General features: G+C 44.8%; 1 protein-coding gene across 3 annotated transcripts in view; it reads right to left on the bottom strand.

The window, feature by feature from the left end:
* The window catches only part of agbl1 (AGBL carboxypeptidase 1), a 219300-nt gene extending 215457 nt beyond the window's left edge, over positions 1-3843 (bottom strand). For all 3 annotated transcript variants that reach the window (XM_086213834.1, XM_086213833.1, XM_086213832.1), the window contains exon 1: positions 3710-3843. In XM_086213834.1, coding sequence (XP_086069960.1) covers positions 3710-3766 — 57 coding nt within the window. In that variant the 5' untranslated portion in view covers positions 3767-3843. The remainder of the gene's footprint in view (positions 1-3709) is intronic.
* Positions 3844-13706: the final 9863 nt, after the last annotated feature.

The following is a 13706-nucleotide window of genomic DNA, read 5'->3' on the forward strand; positions in this document are numbered from 1 at the left end:
TGTTTTCCGTCTGCATTCAGGGGTGGAGATTTCATAATCTCTAACAGATCTGTTTACCCCATATGGACCTAAAAACTTGGCAGTAAGGGCTCTACCTGTTATGGGGGACAACATAAACACCTGGTAATCCGTCTGGAACTGATGTGTCATTGCCTTATGATCAAACCATCCTTTCATCTGCTCCTGAGAGGCAGAGAGCGGCCCTTTTGCAATAGAAGTAGCAGAATGTAAGCGAGTCTGAAATTGTGTCACAAAATTTAGGATGTTTTCCTCCTGCAGCATCTTCAGGGGTCCCCGCACATTGTGGCCAAACACCAACTCAGGGGGACTGAGAGGCTGTAGGAATTTTCCTGTTAGGCTTGGCAGTCACCAAGCAGGTGTGGCAAGTCCTACAGAAATGCACAACATCTGCCTTTTAAACTGGCCAGAAGAAGTGGTTTTTTTTTACGCCCAGATGGCCAGACCTACTGGAACCAAAATCTGATGCACCCATCCCCAGTTCCCACCTGCAGTAGAACCCACAACAAACCAACAGACCATTATCCAACATATACACAGGTTAACCACCAGGCACAGATTTATCACTAGGGGTGTGGTCAGTTTCAACCACCACCACATTGGAACAGCACTCTCAGGGGGTTCAGACTTCTGCACCTAGACAAGGGTCTTGCGGTTTACTGGCAACTTAATGTTTTTGAGCTGTGGAACAGCTGCTACAACGTCACCAGGCTGACCCTCCTCCTGTACAGTCACAGAAGCTAGCGTATCTTAGCTTTTTCCATCTCTAGCTTCTCCAACTCAAGCTCACGACTGAACATGGCTTCTGCCTCTAGCTTCTTCAGGCAAAACTCCTCCTTCTCCTCCCACTTAAGATGAACAAGATGCTCCTTCACCCATGCATCGTGCCTCGAGCCAGGAGAGGACTCCACAGACATGGGATCAAACCTTCGTTGAGTGACCAGTTTCACCCCTGCTACAAACTTTGTGCTGGGAGTACAACTAATCAGCTGGTTCCGCAACAGTCATTTTCACAAAAACCGGCCCCACCAGCAGAGATGCTGGGAAGATTTCCCTTCCCTGAAACTTATTGCCTGTCCCAGGAGGAAATTCCAAGAACACCTTTTGCCACCAGACATGTTTATTTTGGGCCTGAGCCTGGAGGTAGTCCGGGGCGAAGACCCTATTATGTTTGCTCGACACACTTGCCACTTCAAAGCTTAATTTGACCTCCTAAACACGCTCAAAAACTCACCAAATTTGGCACACACACCGGCTCCAGCAAAAAATACGATATTAAAAAAAAAAAAACAACACCACGGCCTGTAGGGACGTCCTACAGACATGGCACCAACACTGTTTTATTCGTCTCATCAAGATGGACAAATCATACACTGACACACCTGACCTAACTCCAACAGGACGTCCACAATTTGGACACGAATGTCCAATTTTTCACAATTTTGTGCCCCGAACAAATGCTGTCTCCTCCTAGGGCATTAATGGTATCACTTCCAAAACTTAATACATGACTTTCCAAACTTTGCTGATCAAAAGTTGTTAAAAGTTTTCATATAACTCACTCAGTTTCCATTTTGTAAGCCCTCAAATTGAGGGAGACGCTTTTCACCTTACAATGGAAACCAATGAGGAACCTGTCTCTCGCTTCTCACGAGTAAACTAAAACTCCCACAGCTTCATAAAAACACACCACTGCATTCCTAAAAAAAACCCAACAAAAATATGGTATTATATTCCACTTGTGACCAACATATGCAGAGCTATTTGATTTTTACACACTAAAAATCTCCAAATAGGCCTCTGCTCTCCACTCTGACACACATGGCAGAGAGCAACGGGGGAGGGGTACTTGCAGTGACTCAGCTCTGCACTCACACTGGGCATCACACTGAAGCCTGGTTTATGCTTCTGCATCACAGTGATGGCGTAGCGACAGCGTAGACCCTACGCCGTCATTGAGCATTCGTAGTTCTGCGTCGAGGGAACGCGTTGCTCTGCAATTCACCACCAAGCCACTAGGGGGTGTGGCTGTGTCTTTGTACTTGCGGACCTCCTCGATAACCCTTTCTTCGGCTTGGTCCATTTTTACGTGTAGCTCTCACTACAGAAACTTTAAAAATGCTGGTGTTGCTGGGCTGAACCGGAAATGACGTTCTGACTGGACCAATCACAGTCCTTGACGTTCATGTCACGACACGTCGACGCGACGTGTAGTCAAGATTTTTTGGAGGTGTACGTCAGGCTACGGTGTAGGGCCCGCGTAGGGGTCTGCGTCGACTGCGTAGGTACGGTGTCGCCGCAACGCAGAAGCATAAACCAGGCTTGAGGCTTCTATCTCCTATACAACGCCCACCGCCGTCATACTTATACCATTGGATTCGGGATGACTCCTGCCACCCGGCTGCGGATGCCATGAAGCTCAGGCCCTAACAACGCTGCTTGCAGCTTTAATTGCTTTTTTGACTCAACACTTATATCATAAAACAGGGGGGGTCAATGTAATAGGGGAAACACACACAAACACACACACACAACTGTAAACTTCCCCACATCCTGTCCATCTCAGACTGAACCTGCCTGTCTTCTTGGTGCATGCGGGGCTCGAGGTGGCTTTAAAAAGACCAATAATGGCAGCCAGTGCTCGGAAACACCTATACCCACCAGGGAATTATATCCCCACCCAGGATTACTCCAGAAAATAAAAAGGCAAAATAATAAATGAGAGCCCGATGGATAAATTACAAGCAACTTAGCAGGACACTCCGTTACACTTACCAGGGAAGCTGTGCTGCATTAGGAACCAGGCACAACAAAAACAAACAACCAATCACCCGACGCTCTCGCCAAAATATACTGGACGAGCCCCCACTTAGTTAAATGGGAAAAAGAGTGATAATCACTTTTTTTGATGAGGAAAGTAAACATGAGAATGAATAGTGAAAAATAGGAACAGGTAGAATGTAGGAAAAACAGAAAATTACAAATATAATGAATCAGAGTTGTGAGTTCATCCTAATTTTTACATGTGCCAAGCAGAATTCCATTTACAAAAGAAAGGTCTTAGTATCAGCTTTATTTATAAATGGCATTGATCAATCATATTTGACTCTACCAGGATTGTATCTTTCCCATTTGTGCTTCACAGTCACTACAGTTTCAGTGCATATGAGACAAAAAAAAAAACCCTGATCTGTTTGTGGCGGTATTAGCTATTTTTACTGCACTTACACTCAACAATTTCCGTGAACCCCCGCATCTATGCATACAGTATGCATGACTGAACTACTCCAATGTAATGGAGATGAATGGTCTCATTTGGGAAGGATGCTCAGCATCGCTGTACTCACACAACACATCTTTCATGGTGGTATCAGAACAATCTTGAGTCCTGGGGAATGGTACTTTCATCATGCTGAATCAATCAGTTGCTCATTGCATCACACCAATCAATATTGTGGTGTCCTTTTATGTTGAAACTTTGTTACAGTCATCTAAAATGAGGCCTCTATCTATCAGTGCAAAGAGAATGACTACAAAGTAAAACCCCAAATGATCCAAAAAGATCACTGCAGGATAATACAAACAAATGGAAACTGCGTGACAAATAGATGTAATATCTCTCATGCAGTCCCAGCACATGCACACACACACATGCATTAACGTAATGCATGCGTACACTGTAAAGTCCTACCTGCAGAGAGGACAAAAGCACATCCAAGCCACTGAAGGAGGTTTGTGAGGCCATCATACTTGGTTGAGCCCTCTCTACACAAGCACACAGAAGGTACAAACACTTTAAACCCAAGAGCAGGGGATAGTAACAGATGAAGGGATGCAGACATGAAATGGGAGGCACAAAATGTAAAACGTCTCTCTCACTCACTGACTCACTCCTCACTCACTCGCCCACTCGCTCACTCACTCACTCACTCACTCACTCACTCGTGCTGTCCTTTTTTCACTTCTATTTGGGATCAGGAAGACCAGGAAGGCTTATTGTGAGTGTTTGTGTGAGCAACTTACTCAATCTTTCTTTATGTTAAACATGAAAACTCCATTGTTCCCACATTTCCTTATGCACAGGCAGATTCAGTATCAGGCACAGGGGCATAAATCTAAGTGTGTGTTGTGTGTGCACATGCCTGTGTGTGTGTAACTCTATCTCTGTGGAATAAAGCCTCCAGAAAACATGTGTGCTGAGGTGTTGAGAAGGCTGTCCCTATAAAAAGGCTTTGACAAGACCAAGTGGGCAGCTGCACAGCAACTCTATGTCCAGTGGTGGGATTGATCCCTGGAGGGTGAGGGGAGGAGTCCTGGTTGTTGGTGCTGGTTTAAGATAAACAGTCAAATGAGAATTGTGCTTGTTCAACATGCAGTCACAAACTCTGGTAACAAACCTGAACATTATGTTAAGGGGGGTGCAGACTCCAGTCCAGCCTAATTTTTATCTGGGAGCCTAGACTGTGTTTGAAGAATAATATAATAATATAATAATATAATAATAATACAGCCTGTACACTAAATAAAACCACATACTTAGGATGTTTGGTCAATGGACCCTTACATTACTTCTGCCTGTATGCAATGAATGCCAATGAAATGTCACTGTGGTCATCTTGAATCCATTCATCCATTTTCTGCTGCTTATCCTGTTAAGGGTTGTGTGTGTGTGTGTGTGGGGGGGGGGGGGGGCTACGGCCTATCCCAGCTGCCTTTGGGCGGGAGGTGGGGCACACCCTGGATAGGTCACCAGTCCATCACAGGCCAACACGGACAGGGACAGGGACAAATAAGCATTCGCTCTCACAGCCACACCTATGGTCATTCATTCATTCATTCATTGTCTTCCGCTTATTCCTTACTATTAAAGGTGCCATGGAGTGGTTGAACAGGGTATTATTTCTTGTTCTGTGGTGTGATATGTAACCCCACAAAAAAAGGGTTGGGTCTGTAATGGCTCAGAACCTTCCTAAAGGCTCTCTGAAACCGCTATGTTAACATGTTGGGTTTAGAATGCGTCGTTTGTCCCTATTGGGGTCGTTTCTGACGTTATCTGGCAACCTCATTATTTATGCAAGTGCATGAGTTGACAGCGATCGGTTGCCGTTGTTTATCTGGCAACCTCATTTAACTACTACTCGGTGATTGGCTGCCCTCACTGTCACTGAAAAGAAAGCACCGGCGACAGTTAGCCGAGAAAGTGGGAGTACTAAGTGTGACTGCCACTGTCAATTGACAACATTCCATATCATACAACAACATTCGTAAGATAAGATACCAAGTAGCCACGGCCCATTCGCGGATCCAGCCATATATGCAGTGGCGGGGTGGCCGTCAGGACAACCGGGAGTTTTCTCAGTGGCCTGGCCCCTTGGTAGCCTGCCTGGCTGGCGAGATTCCTTCCCCCCCAAGCCAGGCCGGGCCAGCTAGCGACAGACAGCGCAGATAAAACAAAGGTCTCAATTCTATCGAGGCCATTCATTCAATCAATCTGCTCAGTCAGTCAGTGCTGCTGCTGCTGCTGCAGTCTCCAGTTTGTGTCGCGTGAGTGAGCAACATAAGAGAGCTGCACTCACTCGGCTCGCTCGCATAATCGCCCCCCCCCCCCAATATGTCAAAGGGGCGTGTGTGAAAGGGGTGGGTTCAGTGTTTGTGAGTGTGTGGGGGGGGGGGCACTGACTGAACTGTGACATAACACTTCAGCCAAAATCGCATTGGTCCATTTTCCCACAGCGATTCAAAAAAGGGGAGATACTTCAAAGAGGTTATGACACTGCCTCACACTTCGTGTGTATTCCCCACAACTGGGGGACATTGAATTAACACCAAAAACATGAAAACGATGATTTTCATTCTAGGTGACCTTTAAGGGTCGCGGGGGGGCTGGAGCCTATCCCAGTGTCTATGGGCGAGAGGCGGGGTACACCCTGGAAAAGGTCGCCAGTCCACTGCAGGGCCAGCATACAGAGACGAACAACCATTCACACTCACATTCATACCTACGGTGAATTTAGAGAATTCAATAAGCCTAGTCCCCAATTGCATGTCTTTGGATGGTGGGAGGAAGCCGGAGTACCCGGAAAGAACCCACGCAGGCACGGGGAGAACATGCAAACTCCATACAGAAAGATCTCGTGCCCAAGCCGGGACTCGAACTTGGAACCTTCTTGCTGTGAGGCCACAGTGCTAACCACTGCACCACCGTGCAGCCCTCACCTATGGTCAATGTCCAATTAACCCAATCCCCTCTTGCATGTCTTTGGCCTGTGGGAGGGAGCCGGAGAGAAACAACGCAGTCTCAGGGAAAACATGCACCATTGTGCCACCCCCATCTTTAATCCATCTGGCTAATTTCACATTTATTTATTTTTAAGGTTTAGTGCTCAGGGACAATGCACATTAATAAAACATTTCTGAAAATGTGTTCTTAAAAAGTTACAAAGAACAATATGAAAATATAAAAATTTATACATGTATATACATGCGAATAGAGACTCAGCTAAATCAGCAGACAGTTGCAACATACGAAAACAACACTGAGTAGCAGCACTGACACCACTGACTTATTTCACAAAACACATGAGCAAACTAGCAGGCCACAAGCACATAAGCACCTTAAAAAAACATACACAACAAACAGCCTAGCAAGCAAGCAGGACTTAGAGAATAAGGAATTTATCGAAAGCCATGCACAAATGGCAACAATAATGCAATACAGTTAGTAAACTGACAAACACAGTCTACTCTAGCTGCATTGCACTGGCATGTTAATGCCATCTTTATAAACTGGTGCAACACAGGAGGTGCAAGTCTATGTATGATTTTGTACATAAGACAATACTTGTATTTCAGTTAAATGTGGCAGTGATGGTAGTTGTTGGATTTCCTGCCCAGCACTTTGAGAGGTTTTATATATAGCGCTGACTTAATTTTTTTCAATGATGAGCTTTAATGGAAGTTTCCAACTGTCTGCAAGTTGCTGCCTTGACAAAAGCTAGGACGCTAACTCCCTCTACTGCCGCATGAGAGTGAACGGCACCGCGGTACAGTGAGTAACTAAAACGGGAGGGAAAGAAACTGAAATTGAAAACAAACCTTGGCTGTTGCAATCGGAAATATGGATGCTTTTGACAATAGTGTGGAAGAATGGGACACATATTGAGAGACTGGAGCAATATTGTATAGCTAATCACATTGAAAATGATAGGAAGGTAGCAGTCCTGCTAAGTGTTATGGGCACAAAGACGTACAATCTGCTACAGAGTTTATGTACACCGCAAAAACCATCAACAAAGTTGTTTAAAGATATAACCAAACTGCTTCAAGACCACTTTAATCCGCCACTTGTACTTGCGGAGAGATTTCGATTTCATAGCAGAAATCAGCAGAGGAATGAATCTATCTCCAACTACATTGCAGAGCTTAGGAAATTGGCTGAGCATTGTCAGTTTGGCACGGGATTGTCCGACGCACTGCGAGACAGCCTTTTTTGCGGCATGCACAATGAAAGCATACAGAGACGCCTGCTGAAAAAGAATTGACGTTACAAAAAGCTTTTGAACTCGCAAAAGCAATGGAAACTGCCTCCAAAGATGCAATGGAATTACAAAAGAAAGTGACAACTGAAGCTCACAGTGTTAAATTCACAGCCAAATCTGCAAAAGGAAATGCATGCTTTAGGTGTGGAAAGGGATCGCATGACCAGGCAGACTGCTGGTTCCATGACAAAAACTGCATGAAATGCAATCGAAAAGGGCACATACAGAGAAGAAAACAAAATGAGGAAAAACACCGAAGCTGAAGAAAGGATAAAAAGGTGAATGAAATGAATGACACAGATACTCGTGGATCAGCCTCAGATGAGACAGACAATGGATTGGGCCACATAGAAGTGCATTCAATGACAGAGAGTGATAAGAAAATGATATGGGTGACCCCAAAGATTAATGGAAAGAAATTACAGATGGAGCTTGATCAGCACTTTCATTCATATCACTGAAAGATTACAAAGAGAATTTTGCAGATGTGAAATTGAAACAGATACCAAACCTACTGAAAACATACACTGGAGAAAAAGTGGCGCCAGTGGGAAAAATTAAAGTTAAAGTGAAATATGAAAACAAAAGGAAAACACTTGACTTGTACGCGCTGCAACATGGAGGAGTGCCATTATTCGGGCGTGATTGGCTGCAGCTCAGTTGGCAGTCTATTAAGGCTATGCAGCTCAGTGAGAATGGAAACAGTAAAGCTACACAGGAAAAGCTGAACTTGTTACTCCAACGCGCAGCACCAGTGTTTGAAGAGGGCATCGGAACTCTCAATCAGATGAAAGCACGTGTCACAGTGGATGAGCACGCCTTGCCCAAGTTCCTGAAAGCTCGTCCTGTCCCCTATGCACTACGCCCAAGAGTGGAGACAGAGTTACAACATCTAGAGGACCAGGGCATTCTGTCCAAAGTTGAATGGTCAGACTGGGCAACACCAGTTGTACCAGTTGTGAAGAAAAACGGTGCGATAAGGCTATGTGGTGACTTCAAGGTAACGGTAAACCCAGTTCTTCATGCAGATCAATACCCATTGCCCCGCATAGAAGACATTTTTGCTTCACTAGCCAGAGGGCAACATTTTTCAAAGATTGATTTGACCCAGGCTTATTTACAAATGGAAATGGATGCTGAGTAGAAAAAGTACCTCACCATTAATACCCACAAAGGCCTTTTTCAATACAATAGGCTAGTGTTTGGTATCGCATCCACCCCTGCAGTGTGGCAGCGTGCTATCGACCAAGTGCCACAGGGCATCCCAGGCACGCAGTGTTAATTAGATGACATCATAGTCACAGGTCAAGATGAATGAACATCCCATTGCCTTTGCATCTCGTTCCTTATGTGTTGCTGAAAAGAACTACGCACAAATTGACAGGAAAGGGCTTAGCCTCGTGTGGGGTGTGAAGAAATTTAACCAGTACTTATATGAAAGCGCTTCACATTAATTACAGACCACCAACACCTAGTGGCCCTTTTCAACCCTAGGAAGTCAATTCCAGCGATGACAACAGCACGCTTGCAAAGGTGGGCGTTGTTCTTGGGTGGACATGACTACGTGATTGAGTACAAAGGCACAAAACAGCATGGAAATGCTGATGGACTGTCACACTTGCTTGCGAACCTGAAGACAATATGTCTGCAGACCCAGCTGAAATGTTCCATCTAGCCCATGTCGAGAACTTACCTGTCACAAGCGCACAGATCACACAGGAAACCAGCCGAGATCCAACCATGGCAAAGGTTTTTGAGCTAACGGTGAAGGGGTGGCCTGCCAAAAATACAGTGGGCTTACCTGAGTACTTCAGTTGACGTGAACAGCTACAAAAAAAGTGTATGTACGTTTTAAAATTTGGTAACATTGTATGTCAGACCTATGACCTGACCTGGTGCAGTGGTTAGCACTGTCGCCTCACAGCAAGAACGTTCCGGGTTCGAGTTCTTTCTGTGTGGAGTTTGCATGTTCTCCCTGTGCCTGCATGGGTTCTCTCTGGTACTCCAGCTTCCTCCCACTGTCCAAAGACATGCAATTGGGAACTAGGCTAATTGGATACTCTAAATTGACCATAGGTATGAGTGTGAATGGTTGTTTGTCTGTTGTGTTGGCCCTGTGATGGACTAGCGACCTGTCCAGGGTGTACCCCGCCTCTTGGCCGTTGCTGCTGGGATAGGCTCCAGCCCCCCCCGCGACCCTTAATAGGAATAAGCAGAAGACGATGGATGAATGGATTCCAACCCTGATTATAGCAGCACTGAGTGGTGGTCAATAGTATTTTTTTTTCTCATCTGAGGAGATGTTCTGTGGTCTGTCCTTTAAGTTTTACTCCCCTAACTTGTATGGTTTAGGCTGCAGAAAAATAATGATAGAAATCGGAGTAAGTATTGCAAAGTATGCAAAAGAATGTTGCTCCCAGCTTCTGTGGTACTGGAAATGACATTCCTTTGCATACTTTGCTCCCAGCCCCCTAGGGCTGGGAGGCAGACAGCTACATTATATCTTCAGTTTGACCATGTGCAACATATATACTGTGAACCCACTACAAGTGAACTAAAAAATAATTATAGTTCACTTGTTGGTTCAAACGAGTTAAAGTTTTGTTTTTTGTTTTTTAAAAGAAGTAACATGCATAACTATTTTTTTAGGCACTGACTTCATTTAATTAAGACTAGTGTCTTAGACTGTCTATTGTTTTGAGGGTTCCACCGTGGGTTGTGTGACCAGAAAAAAACTCCTTCGTCTCTGGCTGCTTTGATCACCAAATTTATACATTTATACAGATGTCTTTGTATGTATCAATCACCAAATTTATACATTGATACATACAAAGACATCTTGCTTCACCCATAAGAATGAGATTGCCATCTCCTGATTGTTATCTACATATTCTGACTTTATGGCACCAGCAATGAACAGACCAATGTTGGCTTCAAACTGGTGAACGGACGAGAGGGACATACAAAGACACCATGCTTTAAAGATACAACAAGTTTTCCGATTGCTGTGGAAGAGTGTGTCACGTTGATGTCATGCTGCTGCTAGAGGAGATGGATGCCTGTGTATGTGAGTGTAGGTGTCACGAATAGACACGTCTGGGTCTAGTTGAAGCACACATGACAGAAAATATCTATCTCTAATCCAAACTTTCAGCCAATGAGCTCATGGCCAGCTTTCCAAAGTTCAATGTCCTCAGAAAGTCACAGACACAAAGCCAGCATGGCATCAAACACACAAAATTTCAGACACATGTAACACTCACTCAGATAGGCCCCATCACTCCTGTCATAACAAGTGTGTTAAACTATCATTAACACACTCGTTTGGCCCTACTGCACACACACATGCGCACACACACCTCCAATGTATAATAGCATAGGGAAACCCAGTGTGTTGGTTCAGCTGTCTTTTTAATCTATACAACAGGTTCAAATGCATCTTTGGAGTTTCCATCTATAACTCTTATAAGATCTCTCTTTCTCCCTCCCCTCTCTCTCATACACATACCCCCCCCCCCCCACACACACACACACACACATACACAGAGTCTATATTAAATGTATCTAATCTTTCATTTCACTGGATGGCTTGACCAGATGATGTGTCCTGCACAGACACACACAGCTGTCCCCAGATCAGCTGTTGGATGTCTGTGCTGCCATTAGTGTATGTTCTTGTAGTACAGTATACTTTGCAGAAACCAGTGATGTTTGATCTCCTCCCCCATGCAAAAATGTTTTACAAACAGCTGTATTTTGGCCTCAGCTTCAGAGATAGCTGTGGCCAAAGACATTAAGTTGTTGTTGTCAAAGAAAATGAAAATCAAGAAATGATCACACATTTTAGGTTGACAAGGCCAGAGGTCACCTTCAATCTAACATATTGTTCTGCAAAAAACTAGTAGATGGGTTGAGTCAGGTACCTTATTCCCTAGCTAAGCCCATTTCTAAATAGAAAGATGTTCCTCTGACACAGTTAAGCAATCTTTTCCTGTAGGGGCAGGGCCTTTCACCTTAACTAAACAATGACATGCTTTCAATAAGATAATCTCTGTCAAAATTATGACTTTTTGTTGGTTTGTTTGCCCTTTTGTACCTTTAGTTACATTCTCTGTGCTCCAGTTTGAATATTTTTCTATATAACTGCAAAAGACAACACCTGCAGGGTAAAGTTGTCTTTTGGAGTACAAAGTGCTGATCCTCCTTTGCCCTTGTGTTTGCTTCTCGGTAGCCTAAACTGGTCACTAAGGCCTCCACCTGCTGTGCCCACGCTATACTACTCAAATGCCTCTGGCCACCTATAGGTGGCAGGTTCAGTGTTTATCACTATTAGTGACTGAAGCTCCTCATGGCATGTACAGTATTAAGGCTTTGTGCTAGAACCCCTTCTCTTTAATATCAACTTGGAATGAGCCAGATACTCAGATGAAATGAGTTTGCTAGACTAAGGCTATAGATACAGGTAATCTTGGTGGATGTACATGTACAGGTACAGATAGAGATAATGATGTTCTTGCTCATCCCTACCATCTACTTTTTCCCCTGGTCCATCGGTTGGTCCAGGTCGCAGCAGGGAAACCTAGACTGCCCTCCCCCAGCCACTTCCACCGGCTCGTTCAGGAGAATCCCGAGGCATTCCCAGGCCAGCCAAGAGATATGATCCCTCCAGTATGTCCTGGGTCAGCAACGCAGCCTCCTCCTAGTTGGAAAAACCTAGAAAACCTTCCGAGGGAGGCGTCCAGAAGGCATCCTTCCCAGATGCACAAACCACCACAACTGACTCCTCTAGACATGGAGGAGCAGCGGCTCTACTCTGAGTCCCTCCCAAATGTCAAAGCTTCTCCCCCTATCTCGAAGGGAGAGTCAGCCACCTTCCGGAGGAAACTCATTTTGGCCGCTTGTATTTGTGAACTCATTCTTTCAATTATTACCCAAAGCTCATGACCATAGGTGAGGGTAGGAATGGAGATTGACTGGTAAATCAAGAGTTTCGCCTTTTGGCTAACATCCACAGTTCCATGACCAGGACGAAAACCACATTGCTCCTCGTCGATCTGAGGTTCAATTATCAACCTGACTCTCCTCGCCAGTACCCTGGCATAGACTTTTCTGGGGAGGCTGAGGAGTGTGATCCCCCTTTAGTTGGAACACACCCTCTGATCCCCTTTCTTAAAGATGGGGACCACCACCCCCGTTTGCCACTCCAAAGGCACTGCCCCCGACGTCCACACAGTGTTGCCGAGACACGTCAGCCACAACAGCCCTACAACATCCAGAGCCTTGATATACCCAGGGTGGATGTCATCAACTGCCGGAGCTCTGCTGCTGCGGAGTTGTTTTATTGCCTCTGCGACTTCTGCCTCAGGGATATGATGACCCCTTCCCAAGTCCTCCCCCAGCTCTATTTACTCCTTGGAATATGTGTTGGTGGGATTAAGGAGTTCCTCAAAGTATTCCTTCTACCATCCGACTATCTCCCTAGTTGATGTCAGCAGCCTCCTGCCCCCACTGTAAACAGTGTGAGCAAGTTGCATGCGGTTGATGTTGTAAAACCTCAAGTGCAACACCAACTAGACAAATCTCATGGATGTAGCTCCCAAGTTGCTTCTCAAAAGGTTGATGTTTGCATTCTGGATGTTGACAGCTTCTCCATTTGCCTATTCCCCAAATTCCAACCGATCAAATCCAAAATCCACCAACTCTGTCTAACTCTTTAGCAGAGACCCTCAGTCAGAATACCAAAAGCCCTGCACAGATTTACAGAAGTCAGCTGCCAAGGTTCTGACACACAAAGTTGTGGCAGCACAACAGCATGTCTTTGGGAAACATTAATGACAGACATTTCACTTTTTGAAAACTTTAAACACTTTAATTGATAGCAAAGTGATGTTCCCATATGTAAATAACTTGGCTCTTGAAAGTTAGGAATCTTATCATGGTCCCCAGAACAAGCCTCATCTCAGAGAAGAACAGGGCAATTGCAGTAAAGGCTCCACAATTGTGGAATGCACTTCCACTTGCAATCAGACAAGCTACCTCAGTGTCCTCTTTTAAAACTCTCTTAAAAACCCACTTTTATAGGTTGGCTTTTAACTGAGTTCTCTTTTACCCCTGCTTTTATTTGTTTTATTGTCTTATCTTGTTTTTTTG

The sequence above is a fragment of the Aulostomus chinensis genome, chromosome 9 (genome assembly GCF_037954235.1).
Source record: "Aulostomus chinensis isolate RoL2024-O1b breed Wild chromosome 9, RoL_Achi_v1.0, whole genome shotgun sequence".
Classification (NCBI taxonomy): domain Eukaryota; kingdom Metazoa; phylum Chordata; class Actinopteri; order Syngnathiformes; family Aulostomidae; genus Aulostomus; species Aulostomus chinensis.